Source organism: Heteronotia binoei, chromosome 7 (genome assembly GCF_032191835.1).
Source record: "Heteronotia binoei isolate CCM8104 ecotype False Entrance Well chromosome 7, APGP_CSIRO_Hbin_v1, whole genome shotgun sequence".
Taxonomy (NCBI): domain Eukaryota; kingdom Metazoa; phylum Chordata; class Lepidosauria; order Squamata; family Gekkonidae; genus Heteronotia; species Heteronotia binoei.
Window position 1 is genome coordinate 60,864,959 of NC_083229.1, and position 20,489 is coordinate 60,885,447.

Below are 20,489 nucleotides of genomic sequence, written 5' to 3' on the forward strand. Positions count from 1 at the left end.
TTTTTCTCCATAATAGTCCAAGGCAAGTTTCTCATCCATATGCTTATGTCGAATTCCTGTTAATTCCTTGGTAAGGCTGTTGTGCTTTCAAATGCCACTCTCTCAAGTTCCTGCTAATTGTAAGAAAATACCCCTAATATTCAGAACATCATAATCACCCAGGGTGCCTGGAGACTGAACTCACACACATCTGCTAGGAGAACATGGGTTTGGCTGCCAGACTGGAAAGGACTTATGAGTACTAACAGCCACAATGCTAAAGCAGCGTTCCGTGTTTCTGGAGGAGTGCTAGAAAGAAGAACGGATGGTTCTCAGTCGCTTCGTGCGAACACCATCTCTATCGTTGGAGTGGAAGAAGGTGTGCTGCTAGGAGCTATCCAGGCCATGCGGTTTTCAGCCTTGACCATAGAATCCACTTTGGGAGGCTAACACCAGCTATCTTCCAGCAGTGTTAAGACTCCATTTCAGTGAAGCTGGAGGCTCACGTACTCAACAGATGTCACCCATCTATGAGGCCATCAAGCTTAGGCGTGGACCCTGCCGTAACGCCTAAGCCTTTGTCCAATGGAACTAAGGACAAAGACTGGTGTCAAGAAGAACACTGAAGAAGAGGAAGACCATCTTCAGCCAGAGCCAAGTTCCTTTGTGTAAACCGGGTGTTACCTTAGGTAGTAATTTGGCCATCTATTGTCACCAAAGATTTTAGGTTTTCACGGCTGGTAACATCATTAGGGTTTGTAGAATCTTTCGGGATCAAGTGCCGTGTTCTACTGGAGAAAGTTTTCCTTCCAGACATTTCGTTCTCAGCTGCGGAGAACATCCCCAGTGGCGTTGCAGCCACTATTGTCACCTTTTTAGATAAGTTTAATAGTCCTAAGCACCTCTCCACCCAGTGATTTCCCCCATTCTTCTCCCCAACGGTCATCTTGGAGCATCCCCACCTTGGTCCATTGTTACCTGGAGGTCCAATCAGGTAACCAGGACCCAAGCTTGTTCATTGGTCAGTTATGGGCATCCAATTAGGGGCCACCAATTAACTTGCTATTGGCTACTGCAGAAGTCCAGCCCTTATGGTCACTGCAGAGCCTCCCCTTTTTCCACCCCTGTACTTCCCATCCCCTGAGGGTCCAAAGTAGTCTATATAACCTGTGACCCAACTCCCCACACATGTGCATCTAGCAGTACCCTATCTCCGCTGTATAGATCCGCCCCCGATTCCTGATCAGTTGAGGGTCCTATTTCCCCCGTCCTCTTTTGTCACCATTGGAGCCTTCCTTGAAGACTACAATCGGTAATTATCACCCCGTTTGTCCATCTATGTGTTGTCTCTATCTCTCTCTCTCTATTTTTCTTAGGACTGTATGTGTGTATTGTGAATTATTTGTCTTGTATGTAAGCCTATATTTTTCTGAAATAAATTTTAATTGTTTTACTTAATTAGAGTCCTTGATAAATTTAAGCATTAATTTCTGGACATGGATCCTGTATACATAGATAAAAGATCCTTATTAAGCCAGGTGCCCTCCTGACAATTCCCCATCCTCGTTTTGAGGGCATTTTGGCTTACATAATATCTCAGCAGGGCTGTTGTACTTTCCAAATATCACTCTCCCAGTGCTTCTCCTAGCTTGAGGATGGCAGTATTTCACATATCCAGGTTTTTTCAAGATTCAATAATAACAGCACATCTGGCATGAAATACACACAAAGTTACAAATAAGAAGCATATACAGCATCAAGCGAAATCACAATAAAAATATCTCATATCTGCAACATCCTCAACAGCTTTCCCACAACACTTATGACTCCCACATGGAGGTCCTTTGCATCACCTATTCCCATTTTTTTATTTTGTATATTTTTGTGTGCATGTGTGTATGCATCTGGAAGTCATGTTGTCCTCTGTTGACTGACCCCTACTGGGGGTCTGGTGGGTATTCAGAGAGGTGAATAGAGCCTGCCCTGTCTCCCCACTGGGTATTTCAAGTAAGTCTCCCAACCAAGTGCTAACTACAGTCAACCCTGCTTAGCTTCCGAGATCTGACAAGATTGGGCTAGCCTGGGCTATCCAGGTCAGGACACATCACCTATTTCCTGATTTTTTGTCTGGAGATGGCAGGAACTGAACATTTGCATGTAAAGCAGGTGCTCTACCACTTATCCAAAGCCCATTTCTATTTTTAGCATAAATATTTAAGGTATTCTGGTTTTCCCCCAAGTTGTTAAATATTACAATAAATCAGATTTTTAAAAATCAAATTTCAGACAAGTTCTCTGATGGTAAACCATGAAAGATCATAACACTAAATGTACCTTTCCATATACAGTAGTAATTAGCCTTGTAATTAGCCTGATAATATATGCTAACCACAAAAGAGAAGTTTAAGTGAGATTTAATGAATACCTTGATGAAACAATACAGTGATATAGTACTAGAGGGGACAGAAGAATGTGTTCCTGGAGCAGTACTGGCAACTGATTCTATCCATGCTGGTTTGTATTCATAACAGCATATGCTTCTGCTGATGCACATATATATTTTGTTTTAATTGGTGCAATGTTTTGGATTTCTAAAGTAACTAATCCAGTTGGAAACTTGCCTAAAGAATTAGAATTCTAACTTGATAAAACATTTCAAGGTGGAAAACATTTGCAGTCTGTGTATTTTTCATGTTGTTATTCTATAAAATTATTTCAATATTTGAAAAATAATTCCAATAATGAACGGTGTTTTGCTGCAAGCAAAATGTGCCATAACATTCTCATGAGAGTGGCACCAAGCTTAATAAGGACAGCTGTTTCATTAATTTCCAATACATTTATACTTTTATTGTTTATGAAAACTGGGGAATTTGGGCAAGTTTTTTCCCCACACACTTCCAAGTTGTGACTGGCTCGCTTCACAGTTTGCTTAGAAAAAACAACAATTATTCCAATTTTGCAATATTGAACTTTAGTTTGTAACTTAAATTACAGAAGCGGTATTCTTACTCAAATCTTCTCCATTCACTGTTGAACCCAGTTTAGAAGTTCTACATTGTCTATTTTCAGTTCTCAGTGGCTGTAGATTATTTGGGTAGTGTGAGTCAGTTTATTAACATGTAACAGATATCTTTGTGCACTTCTGGTAATTCATGGAAAGGAGGCTATGCATGCTTTCAGTGAATGGCAGAACTTCTACAAGCCTATGTATGTCCAAATTCAAGAAGAACTGGAATTCTGATGTATTGCCTAGTAGAATTCAGCACAGAGAATATAATAGTTTTGTAGTAGTTAGGGTAGTGGGTGGCGCTAAGATCTCAAAGACCTGGGTTCAGATTCCCACACTGACATGAAGCTTGCAGGGTGAACTTGTGTTAGTCACACTTCCTCAGCCTAACCTAACTCATAGAGTTATTGTGAGGATAAAATGGGGAAAAGAAAATGATTTACCCTATAGTGGAGGAAGGATTGGGCTAAAAATGTACTGGGACAATCTCCATTCCCTTGACCATCTCTTCCATTGGATGCTGTCAGATGTTAGAATGTTCAGTCTTTATCCAAGTAATACATTTGTAATGTACTGCATTGCTCTTGTGAAATGAAAAAAGTTCCCCATTAATTGCATGACGGTAGCCCAAAAATACAGGTTTTGAAAAAGATGCCTGTGTTGGCAAAAAATCTATGAAAGGTGCCATTTTGCTAATAAATTTTAGTTGTGAAATTAAGAGGATTAAACCAATTTAACAGAAGTAATTGGATGGAGATTCTCTATGTGAAGTTATCACTAATAAAACATGAAGATAGCAAATGCTACTTCTTGTTGTGTTAGCTGTGGCTGTGGAGGTGTGGGGAAAATGGGACATCATAATTTACTTCAGTAGTCAGCAGAGACTCACCAGACACAATGTTGTTCCTTAATTGCCCCTTTATTGGATGTAGCAAAGCCTTCTTCACAAATGCAGTTCCCTTCAGCTGCCCATTTCTGCCCTTCAGACCTCCGAGGGCTGAGCTGTGCCCCTGCCTTGAGGCAGTTCTACCAGTCCTGTCCCAGCTTTGTAGCCTTATATGACTCCAGGCTCCAACTCCCTCCCTCAGGTTCCTTTTCCTCCTTTCTTTGCACCTCCTCAGCTTACTCAGCCAGTTTGCAGTCCTGACCACCCTTCTGAAACTGCACTTTGTTTCCCTTTACCCATGCTGGTCAAGCCCAGGCCTCATTTTGGGCAGGAGCTCACAGGAGCAGAGCTCCAGAACCTCTAAATTTTATTGTGCTCTTTCTTTCTAACTGCCCCCTCCAATATTTTTTTTCTGGGCTCCATTGTTCAAAACCCCCATGAGAATTTTGCTGACCTCTAAAATTTCATAAACTTCCTAATATTTCCCCCCCACACCAAAAAAAACATATAAAGCAGATAGATGGAAATCATCATGCCACTGTGGCCACATAGGATGTGTGATGGGAGTAAGGTTTTATTAGGACAATTATAATTCAAGACACATTTTAAAGTAGATGCTGAGCTGATATAATTTAGTATACCTTCCAGTGATGTCAGGGGTGTGTGGCATATGCAAATGAGTTGTCCTAATGAGCTCCAGCACCTGGTCAAGTCTAACACCACCCCTCCCTTCTCAGAGCCTTGTTGCTGTCTTAACCTCTTCTGTGCCTTGCCTCAACCCAGCTGGGTTTGCATAAGGCTGCTACTGTCTTCTTATGAGGTACCTGCCCTACCCTGGAGCATCTGCTGCCTTTCAGCCAACAAGTGTAGCCTCCTTTGGCCTCCACTGCTGCCTTTGTGCCATGGAGAAATCACTGGTTTTTTCTTTAAGGAAATCCAATAATGCCAGTATAGGCCATTAAACCTTACAACATCATGAAAAGTAAGTGTAAACAGATTTTAAATAATTTTTCCCATTTCAGTGTGATGCTTTAGCACTAAACTGAATATTTGGAGCAAATGTCCAAGAACAAGAGCTATACAGGGTAGCTCTGGACAGTGAGAACAGTGCAGTTTGCATTAGTTGGTTCCACGATTGTCCTTAACAGAAAGATGGGAAGTCAGCATGGGATAAAGACCTGCAGACCTATAACCTGTGGGGATCTGATGAGCACATCTGTAAAACTCCAACACCACCAGTGGAACTCTGCTTCCAGTTTGACCTCACAGGATGGTCCAATTCAATGGCCTTTGAAGTTTTTCCAGCTTGGACTTCTATAATCTCAATAACCTCAACAGGTCATGGCTTGTTTCCTGCCTTGTGACCCATCACTTCTAAACTATTTCTGGTCAGTACAAATATTTGCATTTGAATGAGCTTGGGTGACAGTTCTCACCAGCACTGTGCTTCAGTGGATGCACAGATATTACATAGCTGCTTGTACTGAGCTGGAAAAAGGTGACTTGCATTTGGACTTCTCCATGTAGGAACTGAGCACCTTCCTTAAAGAATCATCCTGGTCTCTGTGCTAGCCTGCCAAAGACACACATCTTTTGCTTGGATGCCCTTGGATATCACTAGTGTCACCGAACAATCAACCTAATCTGCTAGACTAATCCAATTGCATAAACATCAGTTTGGCTGTAGATCTCTGGGGGAGAAACCCTTCCAGTGAGGATGCATAAACCTGTTTCTGGCTGTGTTCCAGCAGTTTCACTGACAAATCTCTCTAATGTCTTAGGTATAGATGTGAATAGTTGCCAGGGAAGTAATAAGCATCTTCCTTCTCCCCTTCTGATCCAGCATGATAATACTAGGCAGGTTGCTTCTTGAAAAATCAATTAGTATACTGATTAGAGCTTTGGAAGGACATACTTTGAAATCCCCACTCAGCCAGGAAGCTCATTTGCTGACCTTGAAATCACTGTCTCTCAGCCTAATCTAAAAGGGTTGTTGTGAGAATAAGAGAGAAAGGAGCAGAACTGTGTACACTACTGTAGGCTCCCTGGAGAAAGGGCAAGAAATGTGGTAGATGCATACAAGTACAAAACTGAAGATATTCCCTACTCCTTACCTGCTGTTTGAGATGCCTGTGGGAGCAGGTCTTCCTAGTCACTATCTTGTTGCCTTGTTGATAAGCCAGACTATGTTATAATAATAAAGAAGAGTTGGTTTTTATACCCCGCCCTTCACCACCCAAAGGAGTCTCAGTGCAGCTTAAATCACCTTCCCTTTCTCTCCCTGCAGCAGACACTCTGTGAGGTAGGTGGGGCTAAGAAAGCACTGAGAGAACTGTGACTGACTCAGTTGGCTTTATGTGAAGCAAGGAATCAAACCCAGTTCTCCAGATTAGAGTCACTGCTCAATTGGAGCCACTATATTGGCTGTCAGTGCGGGCCCCTGATGGAACACCCTCCCCAGGTGGACCCACCAAGCCACTTCATTGTTCAGCTTTGCGGAAATTATGAAGGAATTATTATTGTTGTTGTTGCTATTGTTATTATTTGATATGGAACTACTTTGGGGAGCTGGAATTTTCAAGTCTACTAGCTGCTATTATTTTGAAGGATCTTTTGTACATCACTTTGTACTGGAAAATCAATTTATGCAATTACTTAGTGGCTGTAGAAGACAAGTTTGGAGTATGTACCTGATTTGGAATTATTCTCATAGCCATCTTGATGTGTTCTTAAAGCATTCATAATTTTCAATGTACAGTAAAATCAAAAAGTATCACCTTCTTTAACACCAACTAAAAGACTAGGGTGGGTGCAGTGAAAAAAATCTGAAGGTTCCATGCATATCTTTAGAATTAAAATATATCCACGCATTGTGTTGTTTTGAACTCTGAAATGTTAAGACTGTAAAAAGTGCAGCTGAATCAGGTATATCTAGCCCAGCAGCCCCTTGTCTACCATCTGCCCTGGGAAAAAGTCTTGCCTTGATGTTGTGCCCCATAAATAGCAATCAAGGTTTTGCTGCCATTTAAATATCATGGTTAATAGCTATTGATAAATCTTTTATACTAGAAAGTCTAGTTCCCTTTTAAAGCAGTCTCAGCTACTAGCCATCACTGTATCTTATGGCAGTAAATTTTCTAAGTTAATTATAAATTATGTGAAGCTATTTTTTGTTTTGTTTTTTTGGTCTGTCTCATAAAACTACTGCCCACCAACTTCCTGATGTTCCCCTGGATTTTAAAAGTTGGAGAGGAGGAGCAAAAATATTCTGTGTCCAATTTTTCTACCCCATGCATCATTTTATTAACCTGCAATTGAACTATTGTGGAGATTTGTTTGTTTTTGAGCATGCTGGTGTGCTATGACGGAAAAGATCAATACTCTTGTTAGCTCATGGCATGAAATGATTGGGTTGAACACCCTTTTGACTAATCAAGAGCAAATTAAAGTGGAGGCCAATCTGGCAGGTGGCTGTGGGATGATTGGAATGTTTGTGATACAAAGGTAATTGAAGCTGAGAAACTGCATGGAGCTGATTTTCATGTTTGTTTTTTAAAGCCTCAAATGGGTGGAAATGGAAAATGCAGAACCTTGTTAATGATGATGAATGCTTTTGATGCTGCTGTTGAGCTTGTTAAAAGGCAGAAGCATGAAAATGTACTTTAAGTTCTTTCAGAACAGAGAATGCCTTTGAATTCTTTGCTTCTTCAGTCTCTGGAAAGAAACTGGAAAATTATTCGGGATGAAGGGCTTGCTATGATGGATAAGGGGAAAGGACTCTTCCTCCCTGAAGATGAGAACTTGCGGGAAAAAGGTGACTGGAGCCAGTTCACACTTTGGCAGCAAGGTACATAAACTCACATGTTCCCTTTTCTCCTGCCACCAGGTTACCATACTGCAACTGCATTAAAAGAAAAGAATTGTGATTTTAAAAATGGATGGACAAATATTTTTGTTTTCAAATGGTTTCATTCCTCCAGTTTTCAGTGCCAATATTAAAAATGTGTTCTTTCTGTTGCATTTATACAGTATTTATATGTTAAAAATATTTGATATCAGGATCTTGAAAATGATGCAAAGATAGAAAGTCACAGGTTCTATTCACATAAGGCAGATGCAAAATCAGAACAGGGGTTCTTTTAGTCAATAGAGGCATCAAACAACAGTAGAGAAATTCTAGGGAAGCTGAAAAGGTACAGAGGAAAATATTTAATAAAAATCAGTAAGGATTGAGCAAAAACTTGAAATAATAAAACACTGAAATGAAAAGACATTTAAAACATTGTAGACAATTTGCTTCCAGTATAACCTATAGAAATCATAATTACAAATAACCCCACCCCAATACTCTGAATATATACGATAGAATACTATCATATCATATGGCAAGCCACTTTCTCAAAGCTGGAGAGAATGATGATATGCTTATCTGCAAGACAGAAAACTCCCTAAACCCAGTTGAAATAGACTACAAAATATAATGTGGTAATCTAGGTGGAAAAGTAATTGGCCCCCAAAAGCTTGAGAGTGTGAAATAATTCTTTTCACTTGTGGAGTCATGCACTTCTCCTTGAGAGGCTTTTAACTTGCTTTGTATTTAGTAAAGTGAATGATAAGATGGCCTAAGGAAAAGTGATCTGGCAAAAAAGAGGTATCTTCATGTCATTAACCACATCCAGTTATGAAATTTGGAATTAATATGATCCACAGTGTTAGCAATATTGGCTAGTTGTGTATAGGGCTGCCAGGCCCTTGGGCTGGGCAGGGGTTCTCCCGCCCTGGAGGTTCCTTACCCACCGGCCCACATTGGGCCGGTGGAGGGAACCTCCCCCAACATCACCAGTGCAATGCCGTCACCTGGAAGTGATGTCATTGTGCCGGCAATGCTGTGTGCTGACTGCTCTAGGCGTTTCTGGGAAAACTCTATAGTTTTCCGGATGCTCTAGCAAACTGGGAGGAAAAACTCTATGGTACAATAGGCACCATAGAGTTTTTCCCTCCCTAATTGCTAGGGCGTCCGGTAAAACCCTAGAGTTTTTCTGGAAATGCCTAGAGTGACCAGTGTGTGGCATTGCCGGCGTGATGACGTCACTTCTGGGTGACGTCATTGCACCCTGCTCACAATGCACACACAATAAATGTCCCCCGCTGGAGGCCACGGGGGACTTGGCAACCCTAGTTGTGAAACAGGGCCAGCTAGTTGTGGGCTAGCTGTGAAATAGGAGACCTAAATGCTTGAATTGCTTTGCAATAGGATAGAACAAGCATGGCCAAACTTGTTTAACATAAGAGCCACATAGAATAAACATCAGATGTTTGAGAGCTGCAAAACATGAACATCAGATGTTTGAGAGCAGGAAGGAAGGAAGGCAGGAAGGAAGGCAAATAGATGTGGGGAGGGAGAGGAAGGGACAGGTGGAAAGAAAGCAATTTTAACTTTAAATCCATTCTCCAGGCTGCCGGCTGGCTTGGTGAAGTGATTTAAAGAGAGAAATGCCTTTTCCAAGTCAGCCAATGGGGCAGTGGGAGCTTCGGGAGCCAAACAATATGTGTGAAATAGCCACATGCTGCTCCTGAGTCACAGTTTGGCCACCCCTGGGATAGTAGCAGGAGTACCAAAGTGCTGGAAAAGATTCACTTTGCTTAGTGGCAGAGAGTTAAATCTCACTTAATCTCCATTTCTTATCGCAGCTATCATTTGCATAGGCAGCTGTGCTCTAGCTCAACAACAGAGCTCTTTTCAGGATTTTCATGGGGTCAGAGAATCATGATGACAAGTTCCATCCCAACCTTTTTGGGATGCCTCCACATGGGTGTGGAGAAACATGCACCTGCCATGGTAGGAGCCAGAAGCAAAGGCAAGGGGAGGGAATGGCATCCATGCTATCTGTTTTTACACTGTGTCACTGTTCTTGCTTGTTTTTTGCTTTAACTGGCAATTTAGACACCAGGACCAATTTTTTAATCTGGGCATGTTGCTTTTTTGCTGCAGTAGTTATATTATGTATCTAATCATTCCTGAGTTTTCAGTGGTTCTGAACAGAGAACTTTATGGGATGGGTGGGTGGGTGCATGCTTGATCTTTTTCATCTTTTTGTGCTTGGAATATACATGATCAATGCCTATGCTGTCCCTCCCCTTATAGGAAGAAAAAATGACAATGCCTGTAAGAGTGTTCCCAAAACATGTGGATTATTGGAACGGTTTCCAGAGACCACTGGATGCAGAAGAGGACAGGTATTTACTGATCTATAGTACAAACAGCTTCAACTTTCCAAATATGCAGTGGGGAAAAGAATGATCTCCTGGCTTGTAGTGAAGATGTGTGTGCGAAGGGTTCTAAAGCTCTCCGTGTGGGCTGTCAAAATTATTAATAATTCATACCATAAATAGAAGGTGAGTGATTAAATTTGAACTGATAGAGTTTTCCCTGGAAAATGCTGATATGAATGAACCATGAGCTTGGTCATTCCCATTTTGCCTTTGCTGAGAGCTTATGAATGGGTCTGAATAGGGTTTACTTTGTAACAGTGAAGTTGTAATCTAAAAAATTTTAATGCAGTTCAGGCCCTCAAAAACCTTAATGCTGATTGTGTCTGCTAAAAGAGTGATTGAGTTAATGCCCATGTTTCCTTCAAAACTTTGAGCTTTTATTTACAAATGTGTGATAATGTGCATAGTATGTTTCAGTATGGAGATATATAATTTATCCAAATGACTGAAAGCATGCAACTCCCCCCCCCCTTCAACCTTACCCTTACCCAACCTTACCTTTGGATGTAATATATTTGTTTGTATGCTGAAGTTAATTGTAAGCAGTGGGGGTGGGGTGTCTGTCATCATTCACCAGAGAAAATATAAATTGCTTTTAGAACATAAGAACATAAGAGAAGCCATGTTAGATCAGGCCAATGGCCCATCCAGTCCAACATTCTGTGTCACACAGCGGCCAAATATATATATATATATATATATATATATATATATATATATATATATATATATATATATATATATATATATATATATATATATATATATATATATATATACATACACACACACTGTGGCTAATAGCCACTGATGGACCTCTGCTCCATATTTTTATCTAACCCCTTCTTGAAGGTGGCTATGCTTGTGGACGCCACCACCTCCTGTGGCAGTGAATTCCACATGTTAATCACCCTTTGGGTGAAGAAGTACTTCCTTTTATCCGTTTTAACCTGACTGCTCAGCAATCTCATCAGGTCACAGAAGCTAAGCAAGGTCAGCCCCGGTTAGAAAGAAAGAAAGAAAGAAAGAAAGAAAGAAAGAAAGAAAGAAAGAAAGAAAGAAAGAAAGAAAGAAAGAAAGAAAGAAAGAAAGAAAGAAAGAAAGAAAGAAAGAAAGAAAGAAAGAAAGAAAGAAAGAAAGAAAAGATTCATTCAGGAAATGCATCTGTAATTAAGACTGTCATTGTCTATTCTGGAATAGTTCAGATGTCTTCACATCAGTGACACTGGCTTGAAGTGTGTAACTAAGAACTGATAAAAAAAACAATATGAAAAGACTGGTTTGTCATCTGAGAATGGTTCTAACTTAATATTCTCTTCTCTTCTGAAGGCTAGAAAAGTGACTGGGTTCTAAAACAAATTGATACTTCTCTTTGCAGATCAAGTATTCTGTCATGCATCCAGGGACTCATGTCTGGCCTCACACAGGGCCTACTAACTGTAGGCTGAGGATGCATTTAGGTCTAGTGATTCCAAAAGAAGGCTGCAGGATTCGGTGTGCTGAAGAAACCAGGTAACTTTTCCTTACCTTTCCTCCAGGATTTAGCATTAGCACATTTAAAGTGCAGTGAGTGCCAAGGGGAAAAGCCACAGCAAGTAGAACTGGGACAGATCTGATGGTGTACCTGGTAGGCTAGTTTTAGAAATGGGATGCTGTATTAGATGGACTTCTGGTCTGATTCACGAAAGCTCTTATGTCCTTATAGTGCAGGGGTGGGGAACCTTTTTTCTGCCAAGGGCCATATGGATATTTATAATATCATTCGCGGGCCATAAAAAATTATCAACTTAAAAAACAGTGCTCCGCTGAGGAAGAATGATTCAGACTAGCAAAATTAATGCAAATAATTGTTTTTTTATTTGAAGTCATGTGGGGAGAGCCTAATCTGGCACACACCTGGCCCGCCACCCTAGGCAAATGCATAGGTCCAGGGCATTTTTGTAGAAAAAACCCAGCAGGAACTCAGTATCATATTAGACCACATCCCCTAATATTAGCATATTAGGTCACACACTCATTAGCATATTAGGCCATGCCATCTGAGATAATCAAGTGCAAACTGAACTGTGACAGTAACTTTTCCAGGCCCTGCAGCAATTCTGGTTGGCTGGCCAGGCCCCAGGGAGGCTGCCACACAGTACATCTGGGCCCTGTGATCCCTGCCTGGCCCTGGGGAGGCTGCTGCACAGCGCAGCTAGGCCCCACAATCTTCGCTGACCAGCCAGGACCCAGGGAGGCTGCCACATGGCTCAGTTCGGCCCAGTAATCCCCAAGGGCCACACCAATTGACCTCAAGGGCCGCATATGGCCCTCAGGGCAGAGCTTCCCCACCCCTGTTATAGTGGGTGAAGGGTAGAGACAGGATTTTAAAAAAATGGGTGGCACCAGACTGAATCAGAAACCCAATTTTGTTAAAGGCCTTTCTCAGAAAGGAAAATATCCCTGCAGGTCATGATTCAGTTTAATTAAGAAGCGCTATCAGATAACCTGGACAAGTTCATGGGATTTTACCACCCCAAGTGAGCAGAAGCACAGGGTTTCAGCTCAGATATGCTAGTGATGAACTCCAGGATGCACTGAGAGGTGTAACCCATGCCTGCTGTCATCTCTTCCTGTACTGCCTCAAGTTGCTAGAAAATTGAGCCCCTGCAGCAGTGGAAGTGCTTCAGGGCCTTTCTTTGGATCTGACAGTGGAGATCCAAAATGTATCTGACAATGGAGGTCCTGATGTTAGGAGGCAATAATGGGGGTAACTGTCACTTCTTCCTACTCACCGCTACCACCAGCAGGCAAGTCAAGCCTCAGCGTGCTGTCAGCACCTCAAAATCTACTTCACACTTGCTAGCAGTAGTGGTGGCCATCTGGAAGGCTAGGCAAGCAGAAACTGAGCCTAGGCAGTGTGTTGGTGTCCTCACATCATTGCAGAGTCCCAAACAAGTGCTTGGATCATTGAGGCAGAAAATAGGTCCTGGTGCTAGATTCTTCCCATATTCTTGTCTTTGTGTCTGAAGGATGGCTGTTAGCTTTTGGAGGTTCTGTCAATAAATGTACTGTAGAACTAGTAGAGGGAAGCCCAGCTTTGGCCATAACATTAAGTAAGTTTTTAGAAGATGAAATAGGGGTGTGCCTTAGTGGAAGAGCATATGCTTGGCCTGCAGAAGGCCCCAGGTTCAATCCTGGACATCTTAAGTTCAAAGGGCCAGGTAAGAGATGAGACCCTGGAGATCTGCTGCTAGTCTGAAGGGACAGTATTGACCTTAACATTTTAGTAGTAGGAGATACTAGATTCCATCGCTGGTCATAAGCAATATATTAAAATTGCATGTGCAGATCCAGAAACTTTGTTAGTTTTGTTACTGCCTAATGCCTTTTTCTTTATTTTGTTCCCTGTAACAGTCTACTGAGATAATTAAAACTCAATGGCAAATCCATCTATTATAAGCCCTGACCTGGATAGCCCAGGCAAGCCTAATCTCATCAGATCTTGGAAGCTAAGCAGGGCCAACCCTGGCAAGTAATTGGAAGGAAGACCTCCTTGGAATACCAGGAATGAGAGGCAGAGGCAGGATATATCAAGCCATTTCTCTGAATGTCCTCAATGCCCCAGTAGCAGTCACCAGAGGTCACCATGACTTCCAGGCATGCAAGAACACGAACACACTCTCTCTCACACACAAATACAAAAAATACCAAAGAAGAAAACCCGTTACCAAAAGCATAACTCCCTTAGTTGTGTTGTTATTCAGAGCAAAGAGTTATGTTTGGCATGTTGCTTAAAATGTGTTTTGCATCCATCCTAGGCCAATTTGTGTAAGCAAACACATGGCAGTTAATTCATTTCACTTTACTGATCAACCAAACAAGGTTCAACCACTCTAAAGAACATATTCATCAACATATAAGAATATGGAGAGAGATTACTCTGTATAATCTCTTATGCCAAAATATGGTAACATTCTGAGACCCTAAGTATAGTTTTTGGAATAAATTAAACAAATGTTATAAAATTCTTGTGCAGATTATAATCTGTGTTAATTTGTTATGCTGCAACTATAGAGGGGGACTGGCAGTGTAGGATTCTAGATTTTGTGGAGGAGTGGTGTAGAATGCCTGCAGCCCCATGTGGACACAGTTCGCATTGTGTCAAGTATAATGGGTTGGAAGCCAAACTCTCCATCCATCAGAAACTCAGGTGGTGTCCAGAAGTTTTCATCCTCTTCCCCTCTACCCCCAAATCAGTATTTGATAAATATGAGGCCAAAAGCAGAACCAGTAGTTAAACTACTCCTCACTGTTCATCTTCAAGGCTGTCTTGCACAACTTGTCTGCCAAAATTTCTTTACCAGAAATATCATTACATTCAATCATCAACTCCACTTTTACTTGAGCATCAACCGCCTTCCAAATTATACCTTTTAATCCCCTTTTTGATAGGTTACAGCTTATCTTTCAAAATTCTTTCATAATGCCAAATAGTTGCTTTGTTTTCCTCATGAATCATGACAACCTAAACAATCATTTCCATACACTTCTCCTTTTATTTTGGCCAAAGGCAGTCACCTCCCTTGGCTGGGAATGTTAATAAATTGCAAATTCCACACTTATTGACACCTGCACTGCTTATTTAGATGGAACAGGGGAGAAGCGGGCCTTGATGTGTTCAGTAACTACCATTCTGAGGTGAATCCCTTTGCTGTTCTAGCAAAATTGCCTTCTGGCCTCCCAGATTGTTCAGTAATTAGCATGGAGCGTGGGAAGGGTGCCTTATAAGGTCTTCCATTTAACAGTTGAGTTCTACCAGTTGAAGCCTCCTGTTCACAGGTAATATTTAAGCGATGCTGTGCCACCTTATTAGTTTCATCTCAGGAGTAAAATATTCAAGTCATAAAATAAGTTTCTCTGAAAAACTAAATTTAGTCTGACAGGTACTTTGAATGCACTTGTGAATTAACCAACAAATCTATTCAATTTGCCCTGACACATTTGAATAATTTTATTAATTGAGGCTTTTAGAAGCCTGACGTTCCTTTCCCAGTCTTTTATGTTCTGAGCTGGAAAACTCATCCTGGACATCTAATGCTGTCACATGTATTTCCCCCTCCCCAAATATTTCCAGGCAAGCCTTAATATTGCTTCCACTCTGCAAATCTTATGGAGGCTATTAAAATCATATTCTTATGGAAACACAGAAGTATTGGGGGTGGGGAGGAATAACACATGTACCAATCATCTTCTGTATATGTCATAAAAAGAAATTTTCAGGGGAAATGGAAAAATCGTCATAGCTGGTCACTTTGCAATATTTGGAGGTTAGGTGTTTTTCAGAGACCTGCCAGTGCATACTTCATTTAAATACTATTGCACACATATCAATGCTGTAGCTATTAGGTAATCACAGCCAAGGATGAATGCACCTCATCAGATATATTGCAGTTTAACAGCTGGGTGGTACAGTAGGCAAGGGAGGGAGAGAGCATGTTACTCTGAGAGCCATTAAGGAGCCAGGAAGCTCCCCCCCCCCCCCACCTCACTAGGATTACTTCAGGGTAGATGTTGGTGAATGAGAGCTGGTATCATTAGCTGTTCTGTCCACCTCTATGGCAATATAGGTGAAAAGTGAACAGATCCTGCCTCCCTAATGGGTCCTAATTGGAACAGATAGCTTTATGAAATAAATAATCACTGCAGAAGTAATGCTGCTGGTTGCTTAACCATGGGACTGCAGGATAACACAGTCCCTCCCTCCCCTTCCTGGAGTATATCCCCATCCAGTGGACTTAGAAACTGTTTTTGAGGCAGTGGTGTTAATCTTTGTTAGGGCTAATAAGGAGCATTCCTGCTTTGGATCCTGTGTTATGATTAGGGTTGTCAGTCCCTTTCTGGATCCAGCAGGGGGATTTTGAGGGTAGGGAGGTAGGGGTGTGCGGGGAAACATTCTGGTCTTTGGGCAAACTCTATGGTAAAATTGGACTTAAACCATAGAGTTTTGCCCAAAAACCAGAACATCCCCACATGACATCCCCAACACAATGACATCACTTCTGGGCGAAGTCATCATGGGGGACATTGCATGGTGATGTCTGTAGTTATGGGCAGGGTTTCCTGGTCCTTGGTGAGGAGAAACCCCCAAAACCAGGAGACACCGTGCTGGGATCTGGAGGCTGATAATCCTAGGATGGAATCTCTGAAACCTTACAGTACTGAATGTTAGGCTCAGCCCTGGGGAATTTCCACCTTAGAAGGAAAAGGAATGGCAGAAGAGAGTGTGTAAATCATGCAGCCTGTCCCCAATTGTTTAAGCAGTTGGTAGTGTTACACTGGCCTGAGCAGGTGAGCAGCTGAAGCAGACACCTTAGTACAGCACTATATACAAGCAAGACTTTGAAGGCCTCATTGTACACCTAATCTGAGATGTATGTAAACCACTGAATTAGCTTTTAGAATTTGTCACCTAGTGTGCATTAGCATGATTTTGGCAAGCATTTGAAATTAAAAATTCTAAATTTTCTCACCAGGACTAGAAGCATTATCCGTTCAAGGCTCTGCTAAAAAAGATATTCTTATATGAATAAAACCTACAGCTGTTAGGCTGGGGATCATAATCAGGCTGTGCTTTTCCTCAAATTCTTATGCTTTTACTTTAGAGGAAAGAATCTTTTACATCATATTGCATAAAGCTACACAGACCCATCATCACATTTTTATCCCACACTTTCTCCAAGAAGTTCAAGGTAGCAGACAAGTCTCTCCCCCCTTCCATTTTATCCTCAAAACAAATAGGTTGGGCTTACCCAGTGATAGAATTGCCAGAAATGGCCTGGCAACCCGCAGGACATGGAGGAGGCAGGGATATGGGGAACTGGCACTGGTGACAATGACATTTTGAGGAAAACCTGGAAGTGATTCAGTCCACTCTAGGAATTGCTGGAAACTCTATGATTAAGCCTGTTCAAGGCTGTGCTAAAATAGATATTCTTGTATGAATAAAGCCTACTGCTATTAGGTTGGGGATCATAACCAGGCTTTGCTTTTCATTGCCCCCCCAGTCGGAATAAAGAGGCTGACACAGAATATTGGGAAACGGGCCACTTTATTTAATTAACACAACTACCACGGCAAGGGCAACCTGCAGTGGAACAAGCCCTGGGGTCTTCCTCAGACCCCGCCAAGTCCCATGAAGGGCAAGTCACCCTGCCCCCAGCACAAGCCATAAGATTATGGCTAATGCCGGGCCAGCCAGGCCAAAACCCTCCCCTAAACTTCCGCCCCGATACCCAGAAGGAGGCGAATTTAGGAGGAACATGACTACGATCCGCATTATACAGCATTGAGCCGTAAAGCCCATCTGCCGCTCCTGTGTATCGACTGCACTAACATGTGCAGATGCCTGGGTGCTCACCTGCAAGGTATAAACCCCTTGCTCCTTCTGCCACCGCCAATGCCAAGCCTCTGCTTAGGCATTAGCGCCCCACTGAGCAGCCAAGGCTACCCGAAGCCCTTGCCGAATATCGTGCAAGAAGGCCCGATACCCACAATGGCAGATGAATCACATCTGGCTGGAACTGCTCCCCCCTATCCCTCCTACTTCCAGAATGAAAAAGGAAGGTACTCAGACCATCCTCCAAGGCCACCGCAGGGCCAGCTTCGCCTTTGGTCTAGCGCGCTCGACCCGACCGGGCCCAAGCAGCCAGCTAGACCCGCACGATAGGATGGCAGACCAGATTGGCCGGACTCCAGGCCATCCCCGCACAATGGCCCGGAGATCCGCCGCCACCTGTCTGAAAGGGGGGGGCTCCCCTACATGGCCCCAATCATCCCCACCAAGGAATGATGAAGAAGGAAGGTACCCAGACCATCCTCCAAGGCCACCACAGGGCTGGCTTCGCCTTCCGTCTGGCCCACTTGACCCAACCGGGCCCAAGCAGCCAGCCAGACCTTCACGATAGGAAAGCGGACCAGATTAATCGGACTCCAGGCCACCTCCGCACGATGGCCCGGAGCTCTGTAACCGCCTGTCTGAAAGGGGCATTCCCCTACACAGCCCCGGTCATTCCCACCAAGGAATGATGAAAAGGAAGGTACCCAGACCATCCGCCAAGGCCACAGCAGGGCCAGATAAGCCATCCGTCTGGCCCGCTCGACCCAGGCCGGGTCCCAAGCAGCCAGCCAGACTCTTCACGATAGGATGGCAGCCAGGTTAGTTGGACTCCAAGCCACCCCCACACGATGGCCCGGAGCTCCGCTACCGCCTGCATTGGAAGGGCCTTCCCAAACACAGCCCTAATCATTTCCACCAAGGTGAATGACAATGATAGGGCGGAGAACTCCCAGAAGGTGTCACATACCTCCGATCACTGCGCAACCAGCCATTATAAACTGAGTCCAGTTCAATCCCCAAATGTCAGGCATGTATCAGACCCTCCGCCTTGTCGTATGCTAAAGGAACATGCCATTCCTGGCTAAAAACTGAATCTCTCAAAGGCTGCGCAGGACACCAAGCACCCAGTGGGTAGGGCTCTATCCATGTAATATTTCCCTAAACCAAAATCCAACAACTCCCTGACTTAAGGGTGTGCTAATAACGGGCGGACGCCAACTTCCTATCGCATTTGTCCGTTTCTGCGCAGAACTCGAGCACCCTCACCGCTCTGACTGCTTGGTCAAAGGAAGTGTACCTAACTGAACCAGGAGGTCACAAATTCCATCCTTCACCAATCCTCCACTAGGCTAAGATGCTGGTGCAGAGCCCATCTTCACCACCTGCCTAACTGAGTGCCCCCCCAAGAGGGGAAACCCGCGAACATATAACTGGGAGGGGGGGGTCATAAAAGAACCAATGACCTGCCCCTCCAGACCCCCTTTTGCTATATTTGCTCAAACAACCTGTTTGTGCCCTACCATAGGCTGGATGCTGGGGACCCTCCGAGGTGCCCTAAGCTCTTGAAGAGGTATCGTGAACCCCTCCCCATAATACGGGCCTATCCGTCTCCTTAGGGAAACCCTCCAGGCACGCTCAAGCCCGTTTGGCTGGATGGGACAGCAACGCACTTTTAAACATCGGCATATTGCCCCAGCCCCTGGGGCGCTATGCACCCCCATTTCGACCACGTTTGCTACATGGCAAAAAATGTGTGGGGGCCGCCGCATAACGGGCATTCATGCCCAAATTTACAAGCTTTTCGGTAGAAAGCCGCCAGGGGAGAGGACTGCCCCACAGCAACCAGAGGTGAGCCGACCCGCTCGCTGATGAGCGGGTAACCGAAACAGCCAATTGACCGCGCTCCAGTTGCCACTGACAGCCCAATCGGCCAAATTGGGTTTTGCTGGCGCTATCAGCTGTACCACAGTTGCACGGTTGCTTTGGACCACAGATAAAGCCAAATTAGTCGCTACCCTCCTGCGAAACCTTTCATACTATTGTACCGTGCAGGCAAAGTTGTGGATAAGCCCAATGCATCATCGGCCTACACTTCCCCGCCCTCGCCGTTGTCCCCAGACACGGGGTCCTTGCTCATCCTAGCCTCTTGTCTCCAGCAGGGCATTGGTCTGAGTACCTACCATCCTACCACAACGACAGCCTCGATGGCGCCTACCCTCACTAATGTAAAAGGGGGGGTGGCCACCCTGGAGCCCTAGGTGACATAACCAGGATACTGGTGCCCAGCTGCACCTCTTTCCCTATTCACAACCCCCCACTTGCCATAATAGTCTGCCTCGTCCCGCACGCGTACAACTGCACCTCAGGTAGCTTCCCGGGAGAACCCGATTAACAGAGCCTTTGGCCCCTGCTTTCCGTTGGAAAGAACTTGCCCCCATCTAAGGCCCCTTACTGAAAGAAAACAACCATTCTGCTCAGTTACCTTCCTCGTACCTTCCCAAAAAATTAAACCTATAAACATCCAAGCTGCCTTATACTGCCACAGACCCTCAGTCCATCAAATACAGCACTGTCCACCCCAGACTGGCAGCAGCTCGCAGGGCTAAGCTGAGGTTATTCACACCCATTTGCCTGGTCCCCTCACAGGTGGAGATGCCGTGAATCAAACCTGGGACCCTGCTCTTCAAGCAGATGCTCGGTCCCTGAGCCGCAGTCTCACAAACCTCCAGCCCCGGGACTGGCGCCCTTTGCATGGGCGGACAGGGGACCTCAGCCACCCTCCCTAGCGCTACCCTGACTAACTGTTCCTGAAGAACCAAAACAGAAGGGTTAGCCACTGCTTACCTCTACATAGTGACCTTTGTCTTCCTTGGAGGTCTCCCATCCAAGTACTAACCATGCCCGGCCCGGCCTGGCTACCAAGACCCGAAAAAATCAGAGTAGCTTGTGCCATGAACTGAGAT

The 20,489-nt window shown here is 43.8% G+C and overlaps 1 protein-coding gene across 2 annotated transcripts in view; it reads left to right on the top strand.

The window, feature by feature from the left end:
• Positions 1 to 20,489, top strand: part of LOC132575182 (aspartyl/asparaginyl beta-hydroxylase-like) — a 172,213-nt gene that overhangs the window by 144,191 nt on the left and 7,533 nt on the right. For both annotated transcript variants that reach the window (XM_060243715.1, XM_060243716.1), the window contains exons 22-24: positions 7,587 to 7,722; positions 10,021 to 10,112; positions 11,527 to 11,660. In XM_060243715.1, the coding sequence (XP_060099698.1) occupies positions 7,587 to 7,722; positions 10,021 to 10,112; positions 11,527 to 11,660 (362 nt within the window). The remainder of the gene's footprint in view (positions 1 to 7,586; positions 7,723 to 10,020; positions 10,113 to 11,526; positions 11,661 to 20,489) is intronic.